The following is a 27,759-nucleotide window of genomic DNA, read 5'->3' as shown; positions in this document are numbered from 1 at the left end:
CGGGGCTGGGTGATCCTCGCACACTTTGCCAGTGTGGAGCAGAGATGGAGCTTGGCTTCCTCTTTCCTGCACCTGCCTTTTTCCTGGGCTGCTGAATTCCTCTCTGGTGACTACGTCGTCAGCTGATGGGGTGACGCCTCTCCCAGGGAGGCAGCACTTGTGTTTTGCTGCTATTATAAAATCACAGACCTTTGGAAGAGGAACGCAGAGTGTGCTGGAGAAGAGAAACCTGCTTCAGAGCTGTCTGCCAGGTAAGGAGGGACATCCCTTCAGCAAGAGGTGGGGAGGGATGCACTAAGCTTCACCTGGCTGCCCCCATCCCACTGCTCCTTCTTTGGGCTGTTCGGTTTCCTTAGAATCATAGAGTCATAGACCTTTCAGCAGTGTGCTAAGTCTTCGTTTATTCACTCTAATTTAAGGTTTCGCGTGCCAGTCATACATTTTAACGTTTTTAGAAGGTCTCTTTCTATAAGTCTATAATATATAACTAAACTATTGTTGTATGTAAAGTAAATAAGGTTTTTAAAATGTTTAAGAAGCTTCATTTAAAATTACAGAGCTCCCGCAGCAGTGGCCAGGACCCAGGCAGTGAAAGTGCCACTGAAAATACAGCTCACTGTGCCGGCCTTCGCACCTGTTCATAGGTTGCCTACCCCTGAGCTAAACTCTGGGCATGTGGCAAGATTCACCAGAACAGACAGTCAGGAAAGAAATTCCTGTAGTTAACTCAGATCCCACCCATCTAACAACCTATCAAAAGACCATTGGGGATTTACCTGTTTGCTAATCAGTCCCAGGTTTTGTTGTGGGCTCAGGTTCAGCCGCAGTTCTGGCATTCGGCCAACGGCAGCAGCAAAGCTTGGTTTGCCCAGCTGTTCTTCTCTCTGGACACTTGGCTGGGGCTTGGCGTGCAGGTGCTGAATGGAATGAAGTCTACGTTTTTTCAACCAGGCGAGACAAGGTGCTTTCAACCTCTCTAACTGAGCATGTTTAAGGTCACAAGATTTTGCTCTATGCTGGCGGCCTTCCATTGTGACCAAAAGTGCGAGCGGCCCCAAGTGCTCCATGTTCACAAACGAACAGGATTTGGCTCAGAGGGCCAGACTTTCAAAATGGAGCGTCACCTGGGGTGCACAGTGGGAGCTGAGCACCTTCAAAAAGCTGCCTGATGATCACACAGGTCGCTGCTGGACCAAACACGGGAACGCCTGGGCCCAGCCTGTGTGCTGGCGCTGGAACACTCTGGAGACAGCCCTCAGCTGATGAAATTGTCTAGTCCACGACTCCAACTGAAATCTGACACTTTCCACATATGAGCAAGGTTGGCCCGGCCCCATAAGCGGTAAATTGCTGAGGACCCTTGTGGGGCTTTGTGTGAAAGGGGCCTGTTCTTGTTGCTGGGAAAATCACGACATTTGCCTTTGGATCTGCGTCCAAAGCGGTGAAAGTGGTGCCTAGAACGAGATGGATTTTTTTTCCTCTGGTACTTTCCAATCCACCCTGGAGTACTTTGAGGCCATCTGCTCCCACTGGAGTCGACTCAGCATGCTGACTTCAACTGGACTCAGGCTGATCCTGAATTTCCTCCTACAGGATTAGTGCCAGGACGGGAAGATGGGAAAACAGTTGACGCAGCTCAGGCTGGAGTCTGTTTTCCAGAAATGCCTTCACTGGCTGGTAGCTGTGAGTGAAGTTAACTGAATTCCCTTGCGTACAATCTGTCCTTTATAGCTCTGAATTCCTGGGCACTTGAGTGTTTTTGGGTATTCACGTGTTCCAGAAGGGCTGAGCTGTCCGAGTGCGGGGCATCAGGACCCAGGGTGGTGGTTTTACTCTCGGCCCCAGGTGGTGCTGCTGTCTGAGATCTTGGCCCTTATCAGTGGCAATGGTCCATGTCAGATTATATCCACCAAGGTCAATGTCATTACGTGAGATCCCAACCTTTTGGCATTGTGTTTTCAGAGCCAGGGGCTGCACTCAACACAATGCCTTTGTAAGCGGGAGCCCTGCTAGGTTGGAGGGTTAAATAAATCAACAATCTAGAGTCAGGGGAAATAAAGCGACGAACCCCAGAACATCGTCTGTTGGTTCTGAACTAATGCCTGAGCTTGGGCAATCGTCGGACCTCCAGAGCAGTATGCCCCACAAGGGCGGCTGATGTCACCATGTGACAAAACTGGGCAGAGCCACCTTTGCCTTTTGCTGTTAGATCAGCTGATAGTGATGAGGGACGTGGGTGGAAACAACCACCCTCTGCGTCACTAGGGCATTGAAAACCGCACGCTGGACTAGCTCACAGGGAAGCGTGTGACCGAGGGACGCAGGCTCAGGGCCGTATTTCAGTGAGTTCAAATGGAGCTGGACACCTAGGAGCTTTGGCCTGAGTGCCCGAGCCGCAGCTGTTTTGTTCTGTAGGGTCAGAATGTGCAGGAAGCCCGGATTCTTTCCAGGTGTAACCAGGACCCTCGCAGCATTAACACCCCACTGAAGCACCATTGGCCCAGAATCTTATAAAGGAGGTCCAGGCCAGACCGCAGCTGGTAAGAAAGTAAAGCGCAACTCTGATAAACAAGGAGTCGCATAGTATTTCCCCCAGCTCTCCAGCCCCCCCAATCAACCACCTCACTCCTGTGGTTTCCTGTTCCCCGTGTCATTGTAGAGCTGGCCTTCGCAATATAGTGGGTGGGTGGGAGTGGGGAACGTGGCCTGGTAAAAAGCCTGGTTTTCACTTGGTTCTTTGGGGGAAGCCATCACAAGGAACTAACCCTGGCTGCAGAGGCGAAAGCTGGTCAGAGAAAACCCGCAGTCTGCACCCTCCTTGGGCTAAGTCCGAGCACAGCAATACCCCAGGTTCTTGCGTAAATCCCTAGCACCCTGCTGCCAGTGGCTGCAGGCCGAGGTTGCTTCCCCAGCCGTTGCACAGCAGTGGGTGCTTTGCCATTAGACCATTCACTTCCCACAGAAATATGCTATTCCTTGTGCCGGTATCCCTGTGTATCCCCATTTGTGCGCTAGGTAGAGCAGAGGGGCTGGCCACAGTGGTGTTAGCCTAGGACTCTCGTGACGTGACTGTTGTGGTGTGTGTGTGTGTTGTGTGTGTGGCCGCGCTATGTGTGTGTCTCAGGGGCGGGAGCTCAGGGGCTGAGGCTTGCGGAACAGTATTTTCTTATCTTCCCTTGGCTTCATTCAAAGGCTCCATTGCTGCTCGCTCTCTCTCTCTCTCTCTCTCTGGTCTCACACGCACACACACAGAGGACAGATGTATCACAACACGCACCACACACACACCACACACACACACGACCCCCACCTCAATGTGCATAAAAAGACATAAAACGCCCGTAAGAAGACACACTGGCGCACCCACTGCAGGAGAAGAGTTTGAAAGCGGGCAGAGCCAGGGGGCAGAATAACGGCATTACCAAAACAGGTTTTGGCCAGCCTTCCGGGTGGTGAGGTTGGCCAGGAGAGAGAAGAAAAGGGCTCTGTCCCTTAAGATGTTCTGCCATTAGGGTTCCTGCCTTTAGGTGAGAGAAACCAATCATGTGATGCTGCAGAAACTTGGCCTGGCCCAAAGCTGTATATGATTCCCAGGCTTACGTACCAAACCTGTTTGAATGGGATCTTTTCATGGCAGTGGCCTGCCTGACACAGCCGCCTGTGCCCTGAGCATCCCGTGCTGGTTGGCCTCAAGCCGAGGGGAAATCGGACTCCGGGCAGGCGCCTGCCCCGCTGCCTGTTTATTCTGTGGGATTAATGGCACAGAGGCAGCGATTCAGACAAGCAGGTCACACCAGCTAAAGCCACAGAACTTGTGGTATTACCAGCAGAGGTTGGACACCACAAAACACAGAGAACAATGTCTGACACATGGCGCTGGTCTCGTGCAGCAGAAACTTGCTTGGTTTGGCAGACCCCTGGGCAGGCTGCAGTCATTAGAATGGCCAAGGTGCTCTGGGGGTGTTGGTCTAAAAAAAAAAAAACTATCTGGCACTTTCACAGATTTCCTGTGTGCAACCTTGGGCCAGGCCGCACCACCTTACCTGCACTCAGTTATCCCCACCTGGCCTACATGAATAGCTTTGCGGCCACTGATTGGAAAGATGTGATACAGGTGCAACAAAATTGAAGGAGCCCAAGCCGCAGGGAGGGCACAAATGTGTTTAATTGCAAGGGTGGCAAGGGCACTTGACATGCACCAGGGAAAATTTGAACCAGGCATGATGCAGCCTGACAAAAACCTTATTCTCTGGCAAATTTCCACTGAAACTCCAGGAGAAGGGGGGTGGGGGCGTTGGAAAGAGAGAGAGAGAGAGAGAGAGAGTGTGTGTGTGTGTGTGTGTGTGTGTGCGCGTGCGCACACGCTGTAACACCGATGTGACTCACATATGGAGGTCTGGCCATGATCCCATCCTACACTCATGCCCCCGCTGGGGATTTTTGCCCATGAGGGCTGAGCAGATTACAGGTTGGGCTGATTGCTGGTTGGATTGATGGTTGGGCTGATTGCTTTTGCTTTGGCTACTTGGGTGCAGAGTTGTGCCCAGCGTGGCTAAGAGAACTCAGACAGCATTCATGGTCCAAACTAGACATGGTTCAGGTGCCAGTTTCCTGCAGCTTGGTGAACCTGGTCTGAATTAGCCTCCTGTGGCTGTAACCCAGAGGCAGGTGAAATATAGTGGTTTAGGCTCAGGTTTTGCTTTGAGCTGGTATATTTGAAAGCTGCTGGAACTGTAGGCTGTCATTTTAATTTGCACGGGGTTTCCTGGTCCTGCTTGGAAGCTAGGGGGGGCACTATAGCAAAGTGTGCAAGAGAGAAAGAAACCACTTAAAGCAAGGCCAGGGTGAGTTGTGCATCACTGCCTTAGGGAGCAGCCTGCTTTGTCTCTCTCTGGTTTTGGTTCTGGTACTGGTACGTGAGGGTTCTGGAGTCTGTCAGTGCAATGTTACCTTGCAACCAGTAACTCTCCAGCAAGAATGTTTTATGTTCTCTCTGACCTCTTGGGCTGTGTGCCGTGAACACACCCCATTGGAACCTGAAACTTGGGACCCAGGGGCCAGTACTTGCCCAACCCCGTGTAGACTGGCCTTGCAGCATGCTGACTCTGGACATCAATGCAGCAGTGTGCAGAGCTTTGTGTCCCGAGAGGCTGGGCCTTTCCTTGCCCTGGCACATCAGGCGGCTCCGAATAAGGTTTGACAGTGAACTGGGAGGGAGGGAGAAATGTAACCTTTGCTCTCGGTTTGCTTCAGAGCATCTGTCTCACCCTTGCCTTCACATGCCTCTTACAGGTGGTTCCTGTGGCGGAAGCAGCCATGTCAGCTCTGTACCCATCACTGGAGGACATGAAGGTGGATCAAACCTTGCAGGTAAGAGGTTGGGTTTTGGGTCCAATTGACACCAAGCTCGGCTGTTGGAGCAGCTTCTGTCGAGGCTCCAGTGTGGCCCCATCCATGTGGAGGGGCGGTGACGGTGCTCCCTGACGGCCTTGCACCTAGTGATGTGCTATGTCCCTCTTCAAGCAAAGGCCTCGGACACTGAGTGAGCAGGGTCCCCTTCGTCTGTGGTTTGGTTTCAGTGACCAGCCCAGCTGTGTCTCCCAGCCCATTACCCGGTGCTGAAAGGGAAGGCGTGGATTTGCTCCAGCCACTGACAGAGCACAAGGACAATCCCAGCTCCCCAGAAGCTGGGGGGTGGGGTGATAAAACGTGCCAACCCTGCCCGCTGTCTGTGCCCACTGCCATCCCACATAGTGAAGGCTGTCTTCTCTTCCCAGGCTCAGGCGAATGCAGCCACCAGGGCTCTGTCTGGGGTTGCAGAGAAGTCAGAGCCAGCAACGGGTAAGTCCCAGCTGAGACAGCCTCTCGCCACGAGAAGCGGTTTTGAGGGACAGTCTTCTAGACCAGGAGTGGTTTCGATAGCGGCTCAGGGTGCAGGGGAAAGCACTTATTCCCCAGTGAACAAAGGGTTAATTCTCAGCTGCACCCCCCGCCCCAGGCCGGGCACAGTGAGGAGGGGCTGTGAACTGGCTGCTTGGGGTGATGCAGGGGGGAGGGGACCTCTGGGGGAAGGACAGATCTTTGCCCTGAAGCTATAGGACAGGGGTGGCCAAACGTAAGGACCTGCCGAGCCGCCTGACAACGTTCAGCAGTTCGAGCACTGGGGCGCGCCTGCCGGGGCTCAGAGCATCAGCCCCACAGTGGGGTGGTGGGGCTAAGGGCTTCTGTCTCGTGGGGTCTCGGGGCTGCAGGATGTGGGTAGTTGCTCTTCATTTCAAGGGAGGCAGTCGAATCCTGTGGCAGGAGGACAGGGCCTCCCTGGCTGGCCCAGGCGCTGCCTGCTCAGCTTAGCTCTCTGAATGGACAATGTTCTTTTCTCTTCTCCCCTCAGCCCCACCTGTTCTGTACCCAAACCTCACGGAGCTTGGGGACTACATGGGGCTCTCGCTCTCCAGTGAAGAGGTCCAGAAGGACCTAGCCCTGGTCCCAGCAAGTGGCAACGTAGGTATCGCTGTGACTGTGTCTGTCTGTCCCCCCCCGATGGCACCACTCATGTCCTAGGCCCCAATAAGCTGGGTCCTTGCCCTCACTCCCGCCAGACACTCTGTAGAGGAGGGGACAGAACCTGCAGACCCAGGCAGAAGTCCCCCTGAAGAAGCAGTTGGTCTGGTGCCTGAGGAGTGGGCTTGGGAGAGCCAGCCTGAGTCTCACTTCCTGGCCGGCCCGTAGATGGCTCTTGGGGATTAAGCTGATGCCAAACTTTGGGCTGCCCCTCGTTTCTGGGGAATATGTTGTATCCGTGTCTTCTTCACTGCTTGGAATCCCACCTTCCCACCCAGCCCCTAGCCCCGAGCCACTGGTTACTCCTGATGCCACTGGCTTTTGCTCCTGGCACCTTGCTGGGCCTTGCGCTTGGCATCTGCAACATTCTGTGGCAGTTTGCTGAGCCCTGGCCCAGGGCTGTTGGGTGCAAGGGGCTGCGGGATGTGCAGGCGGGGTCACCTCCCTATTCTGTTGCCTGGCTCTGCTACCAGAAAGTCTCCTCTCTCCTGCCACATCTCGCCCCCGCTGCCCACTCCAGTGATAGACACATGTGACGGACCAGCCCTGATGCCATCTTCCTCCCCACTCTCATTCCACCCCATGGACCATCTGCACTTGAGTCAACTCAGATTGTTCACATTCCGGTTGGATTCTCCAGCAGGCAGGGGCCCTGGTCCCTTCCTCCCAGGGTGTGCTGGTCGCCCCACTGACGGGAAACAACCTCGGACTGCGCAGGGCAGAGATCAGACCGGGCCTGCGGGAGCTCCACCTCTGCAAGGATGAGCGCGGGAAGACTGGGCTCCAGCTGAAAAGCATCGACCAGGTGGGTTCTGAGGCCACTGTGCATCGCTCACCTTGGGTCCACTGCGGTCCCATCAGGCCTGGCTCCTGAGGGTCAGGGCTGGGACCTGCTGGGCAACTGTGGGGCTGTATAAGAATAGTACAAGGAGAAGCTGGACCCCATTGTGATTGATAGTGATCGGTTTGGTCTGAGGATGCTCTGACTGTGAGATGGGGTACCAGGAGCTAAACTCCCTGGAGCCAGCCTGGTGCCTGGGTCGCCCTGGCAGTGCCCGCTGTGGTACTTTACCTCTGTCACAAACCCTCACGCTGCAACTCCAAATCCTTCCAGCCGAGGCCTGGCCAGCATCCCTTGCTGAGCCGCTCTGCAGTCAGCGGGAGTGGTCGCCGCTGAGCGATGCGAGCGCTGTCCCGGGCACAGGATGCCTGGTGCCGCCCCTGTGATAGTCTGACTCCTGCTCCTCCCGCAGGGGGTGTTTGTGCAGCTGGTTAAGGCCAACTCCCCAGCGTCCCTTGTCGGGCTGCGCTTCGGGGACCAGGTGCTGCAGATCAACGGGAAGGACTGCGCTGGCTGGAGCACAGATAAGGCCAACAGGGCCCTGAAAAAGGCCGCCCCGGAGAAAATCGTCGTGATCGTGCGAGACAGGTGAGTGGGGTGGGGGATGGGGGTTGCTCGGCCTGTGTCCGGCTTCCTCAGTGGAGCGTCAGGTCCCGACTAACCGCCCATGTTCCGGTGCCCTCCCCAGGCCCTTCCAGCGCACGGTGACGATGCACAAGGACAGCACGGGGCACGTGGGGTTCGTCATCAAGAAGGGGAAGATCGTTTCTCTCACCAAAGGCAGCTCTGCAGCCCGGAACGGCCTGCTCATCAACCACTACATCTGTGAGCTGAACGGGCAGAACGTCATCGGCCTGAAGGTAAAAGGCCCCTGGTGAGATGGGCCAGGAGGGGTGCGCGCGGGAGACTCCCTGAGACAGGCCCCTGGCCAGGAAAGGGAGCAGCTCTCGCTCAGGGCTGGTCCCACAGCGGGAGAATCCCACCTCTCTGGGGTAGCCGTCGGGTGACCTACAGCTGAAGATTTGTCTCTCTCTTGAGAAACAGGAACTGCTGCCACTGTGGGTTACTGATGTCTCCTTGTTCACTGCTGCTGTGGAAGTGTTTCCTGGGGCGATCGCTGTGCTGCGGTCAGACCAGACAAAGCAGCTGGGTACCAAGGAGTTTGAGGGGAAGATTTTTGAGCCACCCAGCCCCTTTCAGTGGGACTAAGGTCCCGAACGCCCCCTTGTGGCTTTGAAAATCTCCCCCACCTGGTGTCTTTGATTAAAAGAAAATATTGTGGTTGGAGGCTGAAGGAAACTCATCTCTAGTTAAATGTACCAGAAATTAAATTATAAGTTGGAGTATTTTGCTGCAGCAAACACTCCGTGGCTGTTTTGGTCCCTCTTCCCAGGCCTTCCTTTTATTGGGGGATCAGCGTGCCCCAGCCCAGGGCTTGGTGGAGTGAAACAAAGTCTTTTTTCATGTCATTTAGTGATGTTAACTGGTGTGTTGTCAGCCTGAATAAGGGCTGCTTTATGGGAGGTCCCTGCAGCTGCCTCCAGCAGGTGAGGCTTTTGGTTTTAAAGGCTGCCACGTTAAGAACGTTTAAAAAAAAAATCAAGGCTGACTCTTTTTTTTACTAGCTAGGTTTGCACAGCTGTCTATGCAACTAACCCCTGTGCATGCATAACTCACCCCTAGCAGGGAACTGGCCTACACTCTGCCCTTGATGCACCTCCTTTGTGCTGCTGCAGGAGTGCACAGCGGAGTGGCAGCAGTGCGCTCGCTCTGCCTAGGGGGAGAATGCTTGGCCCGTGCAGTATCTGGGGCTGTAAAATTGTGTTTCTCAACTCTTCCCCCCTCAAGGACAAACAAATCCTGGATATCCTGGCTACAGCTGGTAACGCCGTCACCATCACCATCATCCCCACAGTGATCTACGAGCACATGGTCAAACGGTAGGGACACTGGCTTCCCACACACGCACAATGGCAAAGTGAGTGCCTCCTGGCCCGGCGCGTCCCAGCTGGAGGCATCTGTGAGCTCTTCATAGAGCTCTGTTAGCATTCAGAGGCCTGGCTCCAGCTCGAACCTGACCCGGGCCAGAGCTTTTATTACAGCGTAGGCTGCGCTGGGGATCAGCCTTCCCGACCCCGCAGGGAGGCGCTGAGCTGAAGCAAACACGGTTGTGAAATGGTGAGGGCTTTCAGTCACAGGCGCTAGAGAAGGGTCAGGTTAATTACTGTAAATTGCTAATAAATTATGCCTTTCATAGTGCCAAAAATCCCCCACTGCCTCTGTATGGTGCTTAGTGCAACCGGGCCGGTGGCTGCTGCTGGCCTCTGGCATCTTTCCCTTTTCAAGTAAAAGGATCAAAAAACAAAAATCAAACCCCCCCTGACACCAACAACGTGCATGCAAAGTCCCACAGCTCCTCAGCAGGCTTTTTGCAGGCCCGTTCCTCCACCTTCCTCTGTACATTGCATGGTTAGAGCGGACGCTGTTTGAGGCAGGGACCACATCATGTTCCTTCTCTCTACAGCCCTGGGTGCACTCTGTACTACGTACATTGCTTTACCTAGTACAGGGTTTTTGGTGCAGTTCATAAAGTGTCAATTCCTGCTCTCCCCAGCCCCCCAGAATGTCGGGAAGGAGGCTCTGGCCAAGGGAAGGAGGCGGGGTGCTAGGTAAAGATACCGGGCAGATCCTTTGCACAAACACTTCCTCACTGACCTTTTTCCCATCTACTAACTAGGCTGTCACCTGGGCAGATCAAGTCATCCATGGACCACTCGCTTCCTGATGCTTAAAGTCCGGCCTCTGGTCAGCAGGAGCTCAGCGAATCTTCTTTCCTCTTATTAAATGCAATATCCCAAAAGACTTCCCTACAATGCCAGGAAAACAGGTGGATCTCGATGGGGGATATTCTAGACCAAAAACCATCTGTTTCCTTTAATCTTTTATTAATTCACCTGGATAGGCTTGAGCCTTGTTTTGTCCATGCAATCGGCTGGTGTCCGAAGGAGCGCGGGGAGGTGGATGTGGGTAGAACTGCAGGTGTACATCCACAGAAGCGAGGTGAATGGTTGTGGGGGGGCCTCCCTGGTGGAGGTCATGTAATGCAACCCTTTCAAGACCCACCAAAGAGCTGTTTTAATAAACTCAATTAAAGCTGCTCCTATTTGCCTCTTCTTAAACCAAGGGAAGTGAGAGTGGGTTTAGGAGCTAATGAATGGCTCAGTAGCCACTCCAGCATCAAGTGTGCCAAACCCACTGTGCAGCACCACCCCAATTTACTATTGAAGGGTGAGGCCTGCGGCTGGCTAGCAATGCATTCACACTTGTTCCTCTTTGCACAACTTGGGACTTGACAAGCAGCGTGTGTGGGTTCTTCCTCAGCTAAATCCCGGGCCAGCTGTAGTGCTTGAGGGAGGTGTTTGCAGAGCAGGTCAGATTCAAGGGGGTTTGTCCCATCACAGATTAATGGGTAGAGTAGGTGAGAATGGGAACGGCCTCAAGGCAGAAAGACAGGCGCATGTTAATACACCCAGGCTGCTACCCAAAGGGGCGTAATGGGGACTGGTGGATAGAAGTCCCAACACCATGCAGCATAAAGTCCCCAGTCCTGGCCCAGAACGCCGTGCTCAGCACTGTCAGACGAATCTTATTCCTTTCTCCGTGGGCCATTAGAACCACTGCTGGCAACAGATGTTGTGCTGGGCCCCTGTCCCACTGAGAATCGAGGAGTTAAACTAGAACTGCCCTATCCCCTGTCTGCTTTATCAGCCTTCCCACTTCCCAAGTCCCTCCCTGAGACACACCCGACAGAAGGAACCGTGACCCCACCAGCACGGCATGCCTGAAAGCACAAGGCACTCAGAGTGTTGCTGCTTCCCCATCCCTGGGTCGGGTTTGACTGCTCAGGCCAGAGAGCCCGTTAGTGCCCCAGGAGCAGAATGGACACACTGGATTGAGACATCACGTCCGGGCAGCAGGGGCGAGGCCCTAACCCCAGCAATGCTTCATCACGCAGAGGCAGGGACACTTTGAAAGGGGAACATCTGTGGAATGTGCGCTCCAGCCCAGCTCGCTCCAGAGCGGAAGCCTACGGCCGGCTACGTGGAAACAGCCACATGGAAACAGAGACCCAATGACATTTATTACATCCACCAACAGACAAAGGTTACAGGCCCCTGGGAACAAAAGTGGTTACAGCTTTTAAGTTCTGTATTTAAAAAATATAGAAATTTCTCTTTCAAATATAATCCTACACTGATTTCTCAGCAGAGCGTTGGATAGTCTAACACACATTCACAAATACATTGCACAAGAGCCTTATATCCTAGCTCCAGTGACAGTTGCCATTGTGCCTGGGCTTTGTCCATTTCTCCTCCAAATACTTTATATTACATTATCAAACCCAAGGCTCCTTCAACCCTGGCTCCCCACTACATTTTGAAGATCAGTGGCCCACTTTTATCCTGCAACAAGTTCTTGTCTCAAAGGGATATTGATTTGTGGCAGTCCAGGCATGCTGGATACAGGTAGTGAAAGTACGAGCATGTGGCAACATCAACACATGCAGCGACACCCCCCTGCCCCCTGCAACAGTAGGTAGGGGGTGGGGGGCACATGACCAAGGTAGCCAGCCACCTGTGGTAAAGTCTAACTAAAGCTGTTTGACAGTCTGACCCAGAGGGCAAAAGCCACAGGGTGGTGTAGCAATGTGACCAGCCCCAGACAATTGGACCCCACCAGACAACTAGCTTTAAACTGTCATAAAATAAAACGATTACAAGAAATACTCCCTCACCCCACGTATGTGGAGGAGACGGCAGTGGGGCAGGGGGTGGGGGAACGTAAGAGCAGAAACATTGTTAGTTCAAGTAATCGTAAAGATAAACACAACCTTTGCAGCCAGATTCAGAAACGTACGTGTGTGTGTGTGCGTGTGTGTGCGCATGCGTGCCTGCGTGCATGCATGTGCGCACAAAAATGCACTCATGCTATTCTGAAGCCCTGGCCTTTCGGGTCAGTCACTTCCCAGAGAAGACAGGGGCAAGGCCACCCAAGCTCACGGAGTTGATTTTATGCACTCTCAGGGCCGAACACTGCAGATAACCCCAAGCAGATTACCTGTCAGAGCACTGGAGCATACGCCAGCAGGCTTGTGCTGCACATCTAGAGGAAATGGTTTGGATGAGGCCTCATTCTCTCTAGGTATTTGTCCCCAGCTGATCGATCTCTGCAGTGAAATTTGGCTTTTAAAGGCATTTCCGGAGGCCACCTTCACTTGAAGATGTTTTCTGCCAGCCTGAGTTTTAGACAAGCTGCCTCCAGAGACCAGGGCTACGTTCTCCCTGTGCTCCGCATGGCCCTCTGCCTTCTCTGTTCTGTCCCCCCCACCGCTCCATGCCAATTCCAGGCATCTCCAGCTTTCAGAATCAGCACCGAAAGCTCTGTGGCGATGCGCAGCCAGACGCCCCCGACCGCTAGCGTAAACCAAAACACTCTCACCCTGCACTCCTATCAGACACTCCAGTACTGCTCCAGCCTGAGGAAACCCCAGCTGTTCTCCCCGCCTCAGGACGAAGAGCTGGGATGGAAGCAGAGCAGCAGCAAAGGACTCCCGGGCCTTGGTTCGTCCTTGTAACCCTTTCAGGACTCTGCCAGCAGTGCAGATGTCAGCCTGTCATTCAAACCTGCAGCAGAGAAACCTCTACAAGGGAGCTTCCGTTTGCAAAAAGTGAACATAGTGCAAAGCATGGAATGAAAGATACAGAATTTAAGGAGTTCTCCCCATGGGCAACCTGGGTGTATATGCAATACCGCACAGAGATACAGCAAGTGGCTCTGGAGATTCACATGAGGTATATCGGGCTTCTCTTGCTTGGCCACCAGGCCCTTACTGTCACATCTTCCAGGAGGCAAAAAGTTTTAGAACTGGGTCAGCAAAGCAGGACTTGAACCAACAGGTCCAAATCCCCAAGAGGTGACAAAGATAAGGGAGTGACATTCATGTGGTTTCCAAAGTCAATTTATAGGCAAGCATCTGTTCACTCTGTCCTCTGACCCCATCCTCTGGGGAAAGGGATTCTGAGTCACTGACTCTCCTATGGGCAAAGGGAGCAGACCTGGGCAACCCTCGTTGCTCCACCCCTGCTCCTAGAAGCCATGTTCTGCACCGGCTCTCACACCGATTGAGACTAGACTCCTCTCTGCAGACCGGGAATTCAGGCCTCTCCCTGTTTATTCTGCAAAGCGTGTTGGGAATAAGGACATCTATTCCAGAGAGACACCTCCCCCATTCTAGCCCTTGTCTCCATCTCTCCTGCCCATGCCTTCTTGATTTCCCCTTTGTTCTCTACACGTTAAAATGAGTCTCTGCAAGCAATGTCACTTGAGAGCTACAGCCATTAACCTGTGTTCTTGGAGCCCTGGGCAGGGTTTCAGAGAATCACAGAATATCAGGGGACCTCAGGAGGTATCTAGTTCAACCCCCTGCTCAAAGCAGGGCCAATCCCCAACTTCCCCCGATCTCTAAATGGCCCCCTCACGGATTTAACTCACAGCCCTGGGTTTAGCAGGCTAATGCTCAAACCACTGAGCCATCCCTCCCCGTTTGACCCGCAGGACTCCCCTCGCACTGACGGCAGGCATGGCGGTTTCCTCTTGGGACTCAGGAACAACTGTAGGAACAAGTCCAATGCAATTAAAGGCCAGTTGGGCAATTAGCCTTTCAAATGACCCTGCCATGGCCAGAGGGAACAACAGAAGTGGACTAGTCAGGGGAGGTGGGGTGGAGGGAATCCATCAGTCCAGGGGAGGGCTTGCAATACTCTGTCTCCCTAGATGAAGTGACCATGGGTCCGTCTACACAGCAAAAAGAGTCCCATGGCAGCAAGTCTCAGAGCACAAGGTTAACTGACTCAGGCTTCTGCAGCAGGTTCAAAAAAGCCAGTGTAGATGATCGGGTTGCGCTGAAGCCCGGGCTCTGATACCGGGTGAGGAGAGGTCCTCAGAGCCTGAGCGAGAACGTCGACACTGCAATCTGTAGCCCTGCAGCATGAGCCTGAGTCCGCTGACCCAGACTCTGAGACTTGCTGCCACAGGGGGCTGTGCTGTGTAGACGCACCCGCATGCATGTACACATCTGTGCTACACAGACTTCACTTGCGGACAGTGCAAAATCCATCAGCCAGATCACCTGCTGAGCGAGTGTCCTTCAGCATGCAGGCTGGGGTGCCCCCCCCACAAACTCTGCTCTCCCAGGATTGGCCTTTTTTATTCCTCAAACATCTCAGAAGCCAAAGCAAACCCAGAAGCTCATTCTCCTCAGGCCCCTCGCAAGCCTCCTGGAATTGCATATTCTAGCTGCAGCAGATCAGAGGATGTCAAGTTGCCCATGTACTTCAAATAAATAAAACGAATGTTTTGTGTGTCTGGAATTTACAATCAGTGGTCAGATAAATTCTGATCGTTTCACAATGTCGGATCTTGAAGCATGTGCAATGTGTTTGGTTGGTGGAAGAGGAGAGTTATGGCTGGGAGCTGCCGCTGCTACCTCTCATGTTGCTAACAGAGCGACAGTTGATCTTTCGTAATGAGTGCAGAGCGACCGTGCAGCACCCGCGGAGCAGCGAGCTGATATTGTATATGGGCTGACCCTGCCTCCGCTGAGTACGGCACAGCCAGGCTACCGTGGGCACCGCCGGCACCACCACGGCCAAGAGATCCACAATGAAATGGCGGCTCCAGTAGCTTTTTGGCACTGTGGCTTCTTGGCTCAGCTCGGCAGCGTCTTCCTCCAGGGTGCAAACGACGCTCACTGACTGGCTAGTGCTAGAGGGCTGGTACACAGCAGGGTTGTTGGTCACCAGTCCTGGGCGGCCCTCTTGCCCCTCCGGAGTCTCTGGCCCATCTCCTGCGGTCACCACCACAGTGGAGTTGGGTTCAGTCACCATCAAGTCCGTGGTCCCGGAGAAGTTCTGGGCCTTAGTCTCGGAGCTGGGCACGATGTCTTCCATTTCGGACACCCACACTGAAGTGGGGCTGCCCCGGCTGCAAGCCTGGGACTTCATGACCTTTTCCAGGATAGTGTCCAGGTCCGGTTGGTAATGCACAAAGTCAGTTTGGATGGCCTGCTCCTGCATGCAGCTTGCCTGCACTCCAGCCTCCACGCTGCCTTGCGTACCCATCAGTTTCTCATAGGTGGAGCTGGTGGGAAGTCTGGAGCTCAGCGTGAAGGAGCTCTGCAGAGACCCCTCCTCTGTGCAGAACTCTACCCCTGATGAAAGCAGGCTGCTCTGCTCCAGCAAGTCCATCCGGCTTAGCGAGTCATCTGCAGCCACGAAGCCGCTGTCCACCATCTCCTCAGCTGACAGGGTCTGCGAGTCCCCAGCGTTCCTGTCCCCTGCTGCCTGGTCACTCAGCTTGGTGTAGGTGGAGCTGCGGGTGAGTGACCGGGCTGGAGAGCCCCCTGCCGACTCCCCAGCCCCTTCCTCCTTCACAGCCCCATTCTGTGCTATCTCCATGCTATGCAGCAGAGTCTCCAGCTTCTTATTCTGGATGTTGATGTCCACAAAATATTTCTGAAGGCCCTTGTCCTTCTCCATCAAGTTGTTCTTCACGGTGTCAATCACTTGCTTCAGCTGTTTGATCTCCTTCCGGGCCTCCTTGAGTGCCAGCTGGGCCTCCACACGGTGGCACTCTTCCTCGATCCAGTCCTCCTGCATCCTCGAGAGCTGGGTCTTCAGATCCTCAATCTCAGTATCCCTGCGCCAGACAGACAGACAATCACCACCACTTCCACCTGAGGGGGCTGGTGTGACACGACTGGAGGTTGGAATTTTGCATAGGTGTTGACAGTCCACGTTAAAAGTAGTTTGGACGGTGCATTTCTGGGGTCACTCTCTGAGGGCAATCTATTGTCCAAACCCCCTAATCACCATCTTTCTCCTCTCACCTATGCTAGGACCTTCTATACAAGGAGAAGGGCAGACAGGACTTATATGGGTAAAAATGGTGGGAAACCGAAGCACAAAGTTGTTCTGTGATTGGATTGTCCAATCCCAGGTTCCCTTGGGTAACAGCAGCACTGGGGAGGTGTGTGTGTTCAGTGGGGAAGGGGGTCAGAAGGCACGTAGGGGCCTTGGGGATACTTCCTGAGGGAAGCAGAGAGGGGGGACAGCCAAATAGAAACCGTGTGACCATCTCTTACAGTGGTCCCTTCAGATGAGAATCTTCTTAGCTCTGCAGGTTTAAACTAGTGCAAATGCTGGATTCTCTGTAACTTGGTCTTTAAACCAGGATTTGAGGACTTCAGTACCTCAGCCAGAGGTGAGGGGTCTGTGACCAGAGTGGGTGGGGGAGGTTCTGTGGCCTGCAACCTGCAGTAGGTCAGAATAGAGCAGCGGTCGGCAACCTTTCAGAAGTGCTGTGCTGAGACTTCATTTATTCACTCTAAGTTAAGGTTTCGCGTGCCAGTAATGCATTTTAACGTTTTTAGGAGGTCTCTTTCTAGAAGCCTATAATAGCTAACTAAACTATTGTTGTATGTAAAGTAAATAGGTTTTTAAAATGTTTAAGAAGCTTCATTTAAAATTAAATTAAAATGCAGAGTGCCCCCTGGATTGGTGTCCAGGACCCGGGCAGTGTGAGTGCCACTGAAAATCAGCTCAGGCGCCGCCTTTGGCACGCCTGCCATAGGTTGCCTACCCCTGGACTGGATGATCACAATGGTCCCTTCTGACCTTAGAGTCCATGAGTCTAGCTCACAATTCCATCCTTTTTCCTACACCACCAAGTTATTAGGTATTGGGTCGGAGGGGAATTTGTATTCATATACACTGCTCAATAAATATACAGCATACAGGCAGAAATGTACCACAGTGTACTAATATCTGCTGCTCAAGAAAATCAGATCAGAGAGCAACTTGATGGAGAACGGGAGAGTCACAAACCTGCCAGGTGAAAATCACTGTCTCTGCAATCTCCAAATTTCCTTCCCAAATTTGGCAACAAGCTTAAAACTAATAAAAAGAAACCCTTTGTTTTACCCAACTCCCGACTAACCTGTGGAACTCACCGCCACAGGATGGTACTGACTGCTTAGTCAGATTAGCACAAGGATTAGCCATTCATGTGGATAATGAGATCATCCACAGTTACACATTATTATCCTATATAAGGGATATAAACTCTCAGCTTTAGGGCACAAACCAACCATGAACTGCCTGCAGCTGAGAAGGCTGTTTCTCCTCTGGTCATAGTTATCCACTACATGGATTCTGGCGCCTCCCTCTGAAGCAGTGGATACTGGCTACTGTCAGAGACAGGACACAAGATTAGATGGCCCGACCTGATTTGGAGGTTCCTATGCATTCAGTTATAACCTTCCCATTCCCTCATCCCCACTGGTATTGGGAGCCTCCTGTTCCCTGCTCACCTGCATCAGCACTTACCTGTCCTGGAGTCTCTCTTGTGTGTCCTTCAGCCGGGCCTTCAGGTGTCTAATGCAGACCTCCTTCTGCTGGAGGGGGGTCAGGTACTGCTCAGGAGTGGGGGGCTTTATCCCATGGTTATCGCTGCACAGACTGTACTTGATGGGCCGCCTGGGAAAACATGGACAGTAAACAACCCCACCAAGCGCTCCAAGTAAAACAATCCTGACCACGTCAGTGCTGCTCCCCACAGAGCCGTTCCGCCCCAGACCTCGGCTCAGCTCATTTCCTTGAGTCTAGCACAGCCAGGCGCTGGGGCACAGGCTGATAGAAGCCAGGAGTCTCAAAGGGAAGAGGAGTTTCACTAAGTGGGGAATTTTAACCTTTTCCTCCCCACTTCTTAGATCTGAAGTACAAACCTCCTGGATTACACACCCTCCTGGACTCCAGTGAGACATCCCAGTGTGCGCTCAGCTGACCACACTGAGGGCATTCCCAGATTGGTACTGGAGAAAGGAGCCTGTCTGTGTGACTAACACAGGGCCCCCCTCAACACCCTGCAGTGTAAAAGCCCCAATATTCCTAAAGTGGAACACATGGTAGGAATATTAAGAACTACTGAATATCACATTGTCACGCAGAAGTTAAAGCAGGCTATGTCCTCTAACCAGACCCCCTTAGGACACCCCCTGCCTAGGTAGACAGTCTTTGTGCTGCAGCCCTGAGCTACAGTTGTTGTTATTACTAGAGTGTCATGGGCATGCAAAGCATTGTACAGACATGCTGAAGACAGGCCCTTGCCCTCAAGCAGCCGACAGTCCCACGGCTATAAGCAGAATGGGTGCTGGGGCATCTCCCTGGAGAGGGACTGCACTTTAGCCCTGGAAAATACAGCCACCAGAAGCAAAAGGAAGTGTTCATTAAAAATGACACTTACAGAAACATTGCCTGCCCTGGTTACTGACGCATTGGGACGCTAACACTAAAGCTGGACGTAGAAGAAGGGTAGATCCTTCGCAGAGCTCTGCAAGGAGAGAGGGGAACCCTGCAGACAGCAAACTCTCTGACCTCTCTGAGCGAGCTCTCATGGCAATGCAAGATTCTTAGTGATCTTCTAAAGTGAGCCCAAGGTGAGACCTCTCCCCTGGAATATGTCACCAGGAGCCCGTTTCCAAGAGGCAGAGAACTCCGGATTAGAACTTGCTTGAGGCAGTCGCTCCTCGTGGCCACGAAGGGTCACCTGAGGACTCTAAGGACCGGGATGAGTAGTCAGTCATGGGCTAGCTTTTTGCTCCTGCACACCTACGTTCAAATCCTCATGGCATCAGACACACAAATAAAGGGTGATGGCTGCCACCTGTCCACAGCACAAAGCCACTGGACAATGGGGCGTGATTAGCTGCTGCTGCTCCAGACAACCAGGGCTGAACTAGAAGAGGGGACTGCCTCTCAGGATGGAAATGAATTGACCTGACTGCAGGGGGGCCTGGGGCTGGAACAACAGGGAGGAGAGTTGTGGGTAGGGTGACCAGATAGCAAGTGTGAAAAATCGGGAATGAGGGTTGAGGGGTAATAGGAGCCTATATAAGAAAAAGACCCCAAAATTGGGACTGTCCCTATAAACTCAGGACATCTGGTCACCCTAGCTGTGAGTCATTGCCAGAGCTATGTGAGGAAGCCCAGTGCAGTGTCTAGCTGCAGACTCTGACTGGTATCACTAGTCCATCGCTGTCCCAAACAGTGAATTCATTTAGAAATTCAAAGCAGAATATCTATCCTGGCAAGGCACTCTTGGACTGTGTGTGCCTCTGGAGAACCCAGGAGATTTGGGGCCTATCTGGAATGGGCTTCAATACAGCCCCAACCCTAAACACACAACACGCTGCAAACAACGAGCCATATTCTCCACTAGGGTTAATCAGCACAGCTGCCCTGAGATCAATGGAAATGCACTCATTAACTGGGGAGCAGAGCATGGCAATGAGGGGGACAGAGAAAGCAGAAATATCTTCTCAGCTGCTAAACCCCATGTCATTTATCCCCTGGCCAACACGCCGACGTTTACTCAGCCCTCACACGACGCCGACATTTACTCAGCCCTCACACTTTCTGTTGTACTGGCTGAGTCAAGCACGACAAGACACACATGATACAGCAAGGCCCAGATCTGACGTGCAGCACAAGAAGTAAATTTGCAGATGACACCAAGTTGGGGGGAGTGGTGGACACGCTGGAGGGCAGGGATAGGATTCAGGGAGACTTAGACAAATTGGAGAAGTGGGCCACAAGAAACCTCATGAAGTTCAACAAGGACAAGTGCAAAGTCCTGCACTTAGGACAGAAAAACCCCATGCACTGCTACAGGCTGGGGACTGTTTGGCTAAGTAGCAGTGCTGAAGAAAAGGATCTTGGGGTTACGGTAGATGGAAAGTTGAACATGAGCCTACAGTGTGCTCTTGTAGCCAAAAAGGCTAATAGCATACTGGGCTGTATTAGTAGGAGTGTTGCCAGCAGATCGAGGGATGTGATTATTCCCCTCTATTCGGCACTGGTGAGGCCGCATCTGGAATATTGTGTCCAGTTTTGGGCGCCACACTACAAAAAGGACGTGGAACAATTGGAGAGAGTCCAGCGGAGGGCAACAAAAATGATTAGAGGACTGGAGCACATGACTTATGAAGAGAGACTGAAGGAACTGGGCTTATTTAGCCTGCAGAAGAGAAGACTAAGGGGGGATTTGATAGCAACCTTCAACTACTTGAAGGGATGCTCCAAGGAGGAGGGAGCTAGGCTGTTCTCAGTGGTGACGGAGGACAGAACAAGGAGCAATGGTTTGAAGTTGCAGTTGCGGAAGTCGAGGCTGGATATTAGAAAAAACTTTCTGACTAGGAGAGTGGTGAAGTATTGGAATGGGTTACCTAGGGAGGTGGTAGAATCTCCATCTTTAGAGCTATTTAAGGTCCGGCTAGACCGCACCCTGGCTGGGATTATTTAGGGAAAGTGGTCCTGCCTTTAGCAGGGGGTTGGACTAGATGACCTCATGAGGTCCCTTCCAACCTTTTGATTCTATGATTCTATGATTCTAAGGGCCAAGAGGCATGTGACAAACCAAGCCAGCTGTGCATTGTGTCTGCAAAGTGCTATTGCCATAGCACTGGAGATGTGTTCTGCCAGCTGCAATACACACAGATGACACGCAAGCAAAGAATTGGTGCCAGACAGAGAGCAGAGGGGCTCACAGTAGCTGTAATGCAGAGATAGGGGGGTTTCTGAGCTGCTAAGTCCTTCTCAGCAAACTCGGTGGGGGCCACACATTTACTTATAGCGAGAAGTTGGTCAGTTTCTCCATGATGAGCTTGGGCCATTCACTGAGGAATCAGGTCTGGGAGTGGAGAAGAGGGATAGAAACGATCCATTATAGCCCTGGGACCAACTTAGCTGTCTGCAGCAAGTACCACTGCATTTCACAGCATCCTCGGGCCCAGCAATTCTACTCGCAAGGGGGAAAGAAATGCAACGGGAACTGTGTTTAATATTTGGGGCCATTTCATGTGCTCCATGCTCAACTGTCCTTTATCCCAGAGGAGAGTTAAAATTCTCCTCTTCCAACAAGTCCATCGGTTTCCTGCTTTCCAGTCCAACATCCGCCGGGCATCACAAAGGGACAATAACCACGACCTCTTGTTTCCATGGTGCTGTTCATCCTGAAGGATATCACAGTATGTCACCAGGGTATGCGGGAGGGGAGCAGACAAATGGCACACAGTGCTCTGTGCAACAGCGTGTGTGGTGGTGGGAAAGGCGACAAAGGAAAAAGGGTGCTTGGAAAATAGGTGATGGGCGGGAAAGAAAATGGAGCAGAGATGGGGAAATTTTTGGACAAGGACACCAGGGCAAAACTTTCCTCTGACACAACCTACCGGCAGATCAGCCATTCCACACCCTCACAGTGCCACGCCTCGCCTTATTGCACGTGCACAAGTCCCGCCGGCCCCAGCCCTGCGGGGACGGGAACCTATGGGACGAAGGGATTTGAGGGGTTTCAAGCCCATGCCTCAGACTCTAACACTGTTCTTTGCCAGCACAGCCAGTGACGGGGCAAGAGCTTTCAGACTCTGCGTAGCAGTCTGCCTTAGAGCCTTCCACAAACAAGACCCCCTCGGGGAAATCTCACTAAGCCACTGAAAGGCCCGTGTCCCCGTTCCACACGGCTGGACGGACACTCAGTGGAGCAGGTGGGCGAGGTGAGGCGGCATCCCCGTGGCGCTATGGATGGGTTACCTTGGGGTGGGGCTGCTGTCGCTGCCCTTGCAGGAACCCGAGTTGCTGCTGCTGCTCAACGAAGAGGTGCCGTAGGTGTCCCGCATGCTGACGGGGGGAGAGGGGCGCCTGGAGGCAGGAAGAAGAGGCTGTTTCTCAGTCGGAGTGGCAGGGGGTGCTGAAGACTTAAAGAACGAGGCCAAGCCACTCCTTCCATAAAACCCACGGCTTCCAAATACCACAGACACAGGGACACGCAAGACAAAAGGACAAAACAAACAGCGGGGATCAAGATGGAACAGAGCAAGGCTGTCTTGCAACGGTTACTGCGACAATAGCGAAGGGGGGCCGAGGGGAGCTGCACACCAGGTGCTGCCCTCATCCCTTGGGCCAGGCCAGGGAGGCTGCGCCCCTATCCCACGTGTACTACCCATCGCAACAAAGAGCTTCTACCTCTCTTCAGCAGCCTTACAGAGGGCATTGCAAACCGGGGCCAGGGGCGGTGCCAGGTGCCAGTGCTCCAAGTGAGTGCTGGGGGCGGCAAGCCACAGGGGACGGCCTGCTGGTCCCGCGGCTTCGGTGGCATTTTGGCACCGGGTATGCCAAAGGCGCAGGACTGGCGGACCTCCTGCAGGCATGCCACCGAATCCACATTACCAGCAGACCTCCCGCAGGCACGCCACCAAAACCCGCCTGACTGCTGTGCTTGGGGCAGCAAAATACATAGAGCTGCCCCTGCCGGGGCTGGGCTAACGGGCACCAATCCACCCCGTTTTACAGCAAGAATCTTGCACCCAATGACAGCAATGGTCTGAATTTTGCCTCAGATGCCGTTTTGGTTTGGAGCCACTCGGAACTCTCCTCCCCCACTCCACTTTCTGTTCTGCTCTCTCCTCCCCCACGCCCCCTTCACATCATGAGCCCAACACTTTCCTGAGCCTGCTGGAATCCCATTGTGTTTTATTTATAGCAAAGTCAACCCTGCTACTCCAAAAACATCTGTCTGATGGGCCACCTCTGGGCTTCTCTCATGGCCACTCTGGAGGTACTGCTAGCAAGGCATTGACACAATCAATAGTGAAATAACCCCTGTCCGGGGATGCTGTGAATCTGAAGTGGGGTTCCAAAGAGGATGGAGCTAGACTGTTCTCAGTGGTACCAGATGACAGAACAAGGAGTAATGGTCTCATGTTGCAGTGCGGGAGGTCTAGGTTGGATATTAGGAAACTCGGAGGGTGGTGAAGCACTGGAATGGGATACCTAGGGAAGTGGTGGAATCTCCTTCCTTAGAGGTTTTTAAGGCCCGGCTTGACAAAGCCCTGGCTGGGATGATTTAGTTGAGAATTGGTCCTGCTTTGAGCAGGGGGTTGGACTAGATACCTCCTGAGGTATCTTCCAACCCTAATCTTCTATGATTCTAATGAACAAACTCTGGTGTGAACATGCATGCCTCTCCTAGCCTCGGACTGTACCCAGAGTACGGCAGCCTAGGGAAGGTCTCTTCAAGGGCCAAACCCCTCAGATCCTCATAACTTCTACACCAGTGACTGAGGACAAGGATACTCCATCAACACCTGCCTTTGCCTCAACAGAACTGAAGAGATAATCCCGACTTCACGCACTGCAGTGGAGATACAAATGCAAGTGTGCACGCAGGAATGCGGGCCCCTCTGCAAGTGCTATGCAGAAGAGTCATTAAGACATGCCACAAGGTACTTCGGCAGCTGCCAAAACCATCGCCTGACCCTGGAGTCTGGTCTGTGCACAATGCTGCCGGTCCAGGTCCAGAAAAGGACCTTGCTAGCTGCCCTTCTTAAACGAAAGCTCTCAGATCTCCTCCTGCACTCTTGCTGCACTAATGCATTTGGGAGGAAAGGAAAAATGGCCTCTAGTTTGTATCTTTTATCGGCAAAGGCACTGCAGGGATTCCGGTGTCATCAACAACAATAGGTTGGACGTATTCACCTTCGAGAGCCAGCGGAGGACCGTCTGCTTCCCGGCAGGGACATAGCAATAGCACTGCAGGTCTCGGCAGTGAGGATAACCGGCACACCAGCTAAATAAAGAGAAAGACAGGAGGGAAGAGAGTGAGAGCTGGAAGTGTGGACGACGTCACTTGAGAGGCACCTCAACTGGGGGACTGGAGGATACATAGTTAAGTGTCTGGGGCAAGGTCCAGCTTTTTCATTGCGTGTCCCCCGTACCTACTGCTTTGGGGCCCACTCCCTGATTGGAGCCTGTAGGGTGCTATGGTACCACAAACAAACAAGAATGGAAGCGCTTGGCCTCTCCAGTCCCTAGGGGAAGCCATTCTTCCCAGAGAGCCAAGTCCCATTTCAGCGGCGCTCTGCTGACTTACACCACATGAAGATTTGGTCCAGCATGGGTTTGTTTTTTTTTAAACAAACCTTTTCTGTGCTCTGTATTATCCGTCCTCCTTCAGTTTTATCACCAGGCACCTAATACTGTACTCTGCTCTGTGCCATCTAGGCAGGGAACTCAAAACACTTCACAAACATTAACCTCAGGCCCCCTGCGCACATTTCACTCCTGTTTTACAGATGAGAAACCGAGGCCCAGAGAAGTGAAGCAACTTGCCTAAGGCTGAAGAGTGAGTCAGTCCAAAATTGGGAGTAGAAGGCAGGTCCCTAACTGCCAGCTCTGGGCTTCAGCCAGACCTCACTCTTCTGTCCACCCCAGAGGGCTTGGTCACGCACATTCCTCATGAGATGTTATGTTTTCTTACTATTTATTCCTCAGTTAAAACAAAATCATCCATAGCACAAAGAAACCAGATGTGGAAACAGAGGATTCCAGGCAATTCAGCATGAGCAGAGAATCTCGTGAAAAACCCAAAATTGGGTTTTTACTGCAAATAATGGGCCTGACCTAGAGCCCATTGATGTCAACTGGAATCTTTCCTTTGGATCTGCCCCTGGGTGGGAATAAGAAACTGCACGGGAAGAGAAATCTAGAAAATATGAGGTCAGCACCTAAATTCTCCTTGGATGCTATCTTCTAGAACAGTGGTCTCCAAACTTTTTACGCCCAAGATCACTTTTTGAATCTAAGGGCCACCCAGGATCTACCCTGAGGCCCTACCCCATCCCCAAAGTCCCGCCCTGCTCACTCCATCCCTCCCTCTCTCTGTCGCTCGCTCTCCCCCACCCTCACTGTTGAGGTTTGGGAGGGGGTGCAGGCTCTGGGCTGGGGCTGAGGGGTTTGCAGAGTGGGAGGGGGCTCCGGGCTGAGCCTGGGGAAAGAGGTTGGGGTGCAGGAGTGGATGAGGGGTGCAAGCTTTAGGAGGGAGTTTGGGTGCAGGAGGGTATCAGGGCTGGGGCAGGGAGTTGGGGTGCAGGAGAGGGTATGGGGTACTGGCTCTAGGAGGGGGGGTCAGGGCTGGGGCAGGGGGTTAGAGTGCAGGAGGAGGGACATGTGCTGGCTCTGGGAAGGGGTGCAGTGCTGGGGCTTGGGATGCAGGAAAGGTTCGGGGTGCTGACTCCAGGAGGGGGCTCAGGGATAGGGGTTGGGATACAACCTTCTGCCAAGCAGCACTTACCTCCAGTGACTCTCAGTCAGCGGTGGGCACAGCAAGACTCAGGCAGGCTCCCTGCCTATCCTGGCCCCACACCGCTCCCAAAAGGGGCCAACGTGCTCCTTCGGCCCCTGGGGAGTGCAGGGGGCATATGGCCCTTAGCGCTGCCCCTCTCTGCAAGCACCCCCCCGCAGCTCTCCGGCCAATGGGAGTTGTGGGAGTGGTGTTTGCAGGCAGGAGCAGCGTGCAGAGGGAGACTCCTGCCCTGGGGCCACGGGGCCGTGCTGGCCGCTTGCAGGAGCGGCATGGGGTCGGGGAAGGCAGGGAGTCTGCCTTAGCGGCAGCCACGCTGCACTGCCAGAGATCGTGATTGACTGGGAGATCCTCTAGAATCGACCAGTCGATTGCGATCAACCAGTTGGTGACCACTGCTCTAGATTACAGTAGGCACTGCTGTAATGTTGTGGCGGATTCTCCATCCCTGGAAATGTTCAACTCAAGACTGGATGCTTTTCCTCTATTTCAAACAGGAATTAATTCAGGGAAGTTCTATGGCCGGTGTTATACAGGAGGTCAGACTAGATTAGTGGCTCTCAACCTTTCCAGACAACTGTACCCCTCTTAGGAGTCTGATTTGTCTTGTGCACCCCCAAGTTTCACCTCACTTAGTAATAATTGGAGATAAACCAATCTCCTAGAACTGGAAGGGACCTTGAAAGGTCACTGAGTCCAGCCCCCTGCCTTCACTTGCAGGACCAAGTACTGATTTTTGCCGTAGATCCCTAAGTAGCCCCCTCAAGGATTGAACTCACAACCCTGGGTTTAGCAGGCCAATGCTCAAACCACTGAATTATCCCTCCCCCTCCCTTAACAACTACTTGCATACGCAGCCAGACATAAATGTCGCAGCCACTAGTACTGAACAATGGCTGACTCTCTCACTTTCACCATAGAATTAGCAAATAAATCAATTGGAATATAAATATTGTACTTACATTTCAGTGTATAGTATAGAGAGCCGTATAAACAAGCCATTGTCTGTATGAAATTTTCATTCATATTGACTTCACTAGCGCTTTTTCTGTCGCCTGTTGTAGAACTAGGCAAATCTCTAGCTGAGCGGATGTAGCCCTGCAAGGCCTCTGCGTACCCCCGGGGGGACGTGCACCCTGGTTGAGAACCACTGGACTAGATGATCACAGCCATCTCTTTTGGCCTTATATCTATGAATACAGTGTCTCTTTTCCATGCCCTCATGTGTTCTCACACTATCCAACACACCATAAACCTATGAGAAATATGGCTGCTCTGTGCCGCAGTCAATGCACTTTCTGGGGTGGAAGGTGCATCTCCTCCTTTTGGCCCCACCCAGGCCTCCTCTGCCCCACACACGAAGGGCAGCAGATGTGAGCAGCAGTTTTGCACTTCTGTGCTTGGTGCTTTAAATAGGACTTGACCAGTTTCATCTCGCATGGAAAACTCTGCCAGCACCCCTTATCTCAGCGAGATGGGAACAATCAAGCCAGTCACCTCATAATCAATAGGGTGGCTATTGGAAATGCTCCGTGCTGGCGGGGCCATGCTTCTTGGGGGGCGGCAGGAGAGGAAGGGAGAGGGGATGACCAGGGATGGAGCCAACGGCAGTTGAAGGGCTCACCAACATTTTCTATAGCTCTTCTCCCGCCTTCTCTCTCCTCACTCAACCCCTTTTTTCTGAGCATATCAAATATGGCAAATACCACCTTGTGCCTCTGACTGCAGCACCATTCCTCCCTCCCCCCGCAGCATCCAACTTCTGCATAAAGGCTCCCAAACCAGCAGCGCTGAAATGGTTAAAGAATCAAAAACCCCAGCAACGGCTAGACCCAAATGAATGCACTGACCCCCTGAGCTAGTTCCTCAGTGACGTGGGCCAGGTTAGGTACCGTGTCCTTGGCTAGGTCTGCACAGTATCGAGCGTGCTATTGGGATGGTGCAGAACAACAACAAAAACCTTGCGAGATATTTGCCGTCTCACTCTGGTCCTCGGGCTCCACCTCAAGAACGGAAGCTCGGGGTGGCGGCAGCCAGGTATGAAGGCAGGAAGCAGACAGACCATGCGGGATCAGAGCTTTGCACTCAGCCGGGTAGGAGCCAGC

At 53.0% G+C, this 27,759-nt stretch overlaps 2 protein-coding genes across 6 annotated transcripts in view; one reads left to right on the top strand and one right to left on the bottom strand.

The window, feature by feature from the left end:
• The first annotated feature begins 35 nt into the window (after positions 1-35).
• On the top strand, positions 36-10,666 carry SDCBP2 (syndecan binding protein 2). Of its 2 annotated transcripts, none has more exons than XM_075072444.1 (9): positions 36-251; positions 5,293-5,370; positions 5,778-5,841; positions 6,392-6,501; positions 7,205-7,366; positions 7,815-7,990; positions 8,091-8,262; positions 9,251-9,342; positions 10,140-10,666. In XM_075072444.1, the coding sequence occupies exons 2-9, from the start codon at positions 5,317-5,319 to the stop codon at positions 10,192-10,194; spliced, it is 885 nt and encodes a 294-aa protein (XP_074928545.1). In that variant the 5' UTR covers positions 36-251; positions 5,293-5,316; the 3' UTR covers positions 10,195-10,666. The 2 variants fall into 2 exon arrangements, with proteins under 2 accessions (XP_074928545.1, XP_032622235.1); XM_032766344.2 differs by having other exon boundaries at positions 39-251; positions 7,202-7,366; positions 10,140-10,664.
• Positions 10,667-13,862: 3,196 nt separating this feature from the next.
• The window catches only part of SNPH (syntaphilin), a 33,306-nt gene continuing 19,409 nt past the window's right edge, over positions 13,863-27,759 (bottom strand). For 2 of the 4 annotated variants that reach the window (XM_032766334.2, XM_032766332.2), the window contains exons 3-6: positions 24,052-24,142; positions 22,108-22,314; positions 17,848-17,997; positions 13,863-16,159 (exon numbers count right to left, since the gene is read on the bottom strand). In XM_032766334.2, the coding sequence (XP_032622225.1) occupies positions 14,923-16,159; positions 17,848-17,997; positions 22,108-22,314; positions 24,052-24,095 (1,638 nt within the window). In that variant the 5' untranslated portion in view covers positions 24,096-24,142 and the 3' untranslated portion in view covers positions 13,863-14,922. The remainder of the gene's footprint in view (positions 16,160-17,847; positions 17,998-22,107; positions 22,315-24,051; positions 24,143-27,759) is intronic. The other 2 variants (XM_032766335.2, XM_032766336.2) reach the window with 2 other exon arrangements.

This window comes from Chelonoidis abingdonii, chromosome 14 (assembly GCF_003597395.2).
Source record: "Chelonoidis abingdonii isolate Lonesome George chromosome 14, CheloAbing_2.0, whole genome shotgun sequence".
NCBI classification, from domain to species: Eukaryota; Metazoa; Chordata; order Testudines; family Testudinidae; genus Chelonoidis; species Chelonoidis abingdonii.
This window is presented reverse-complemented; position numbering and strand designations above follow the sequence as displayed.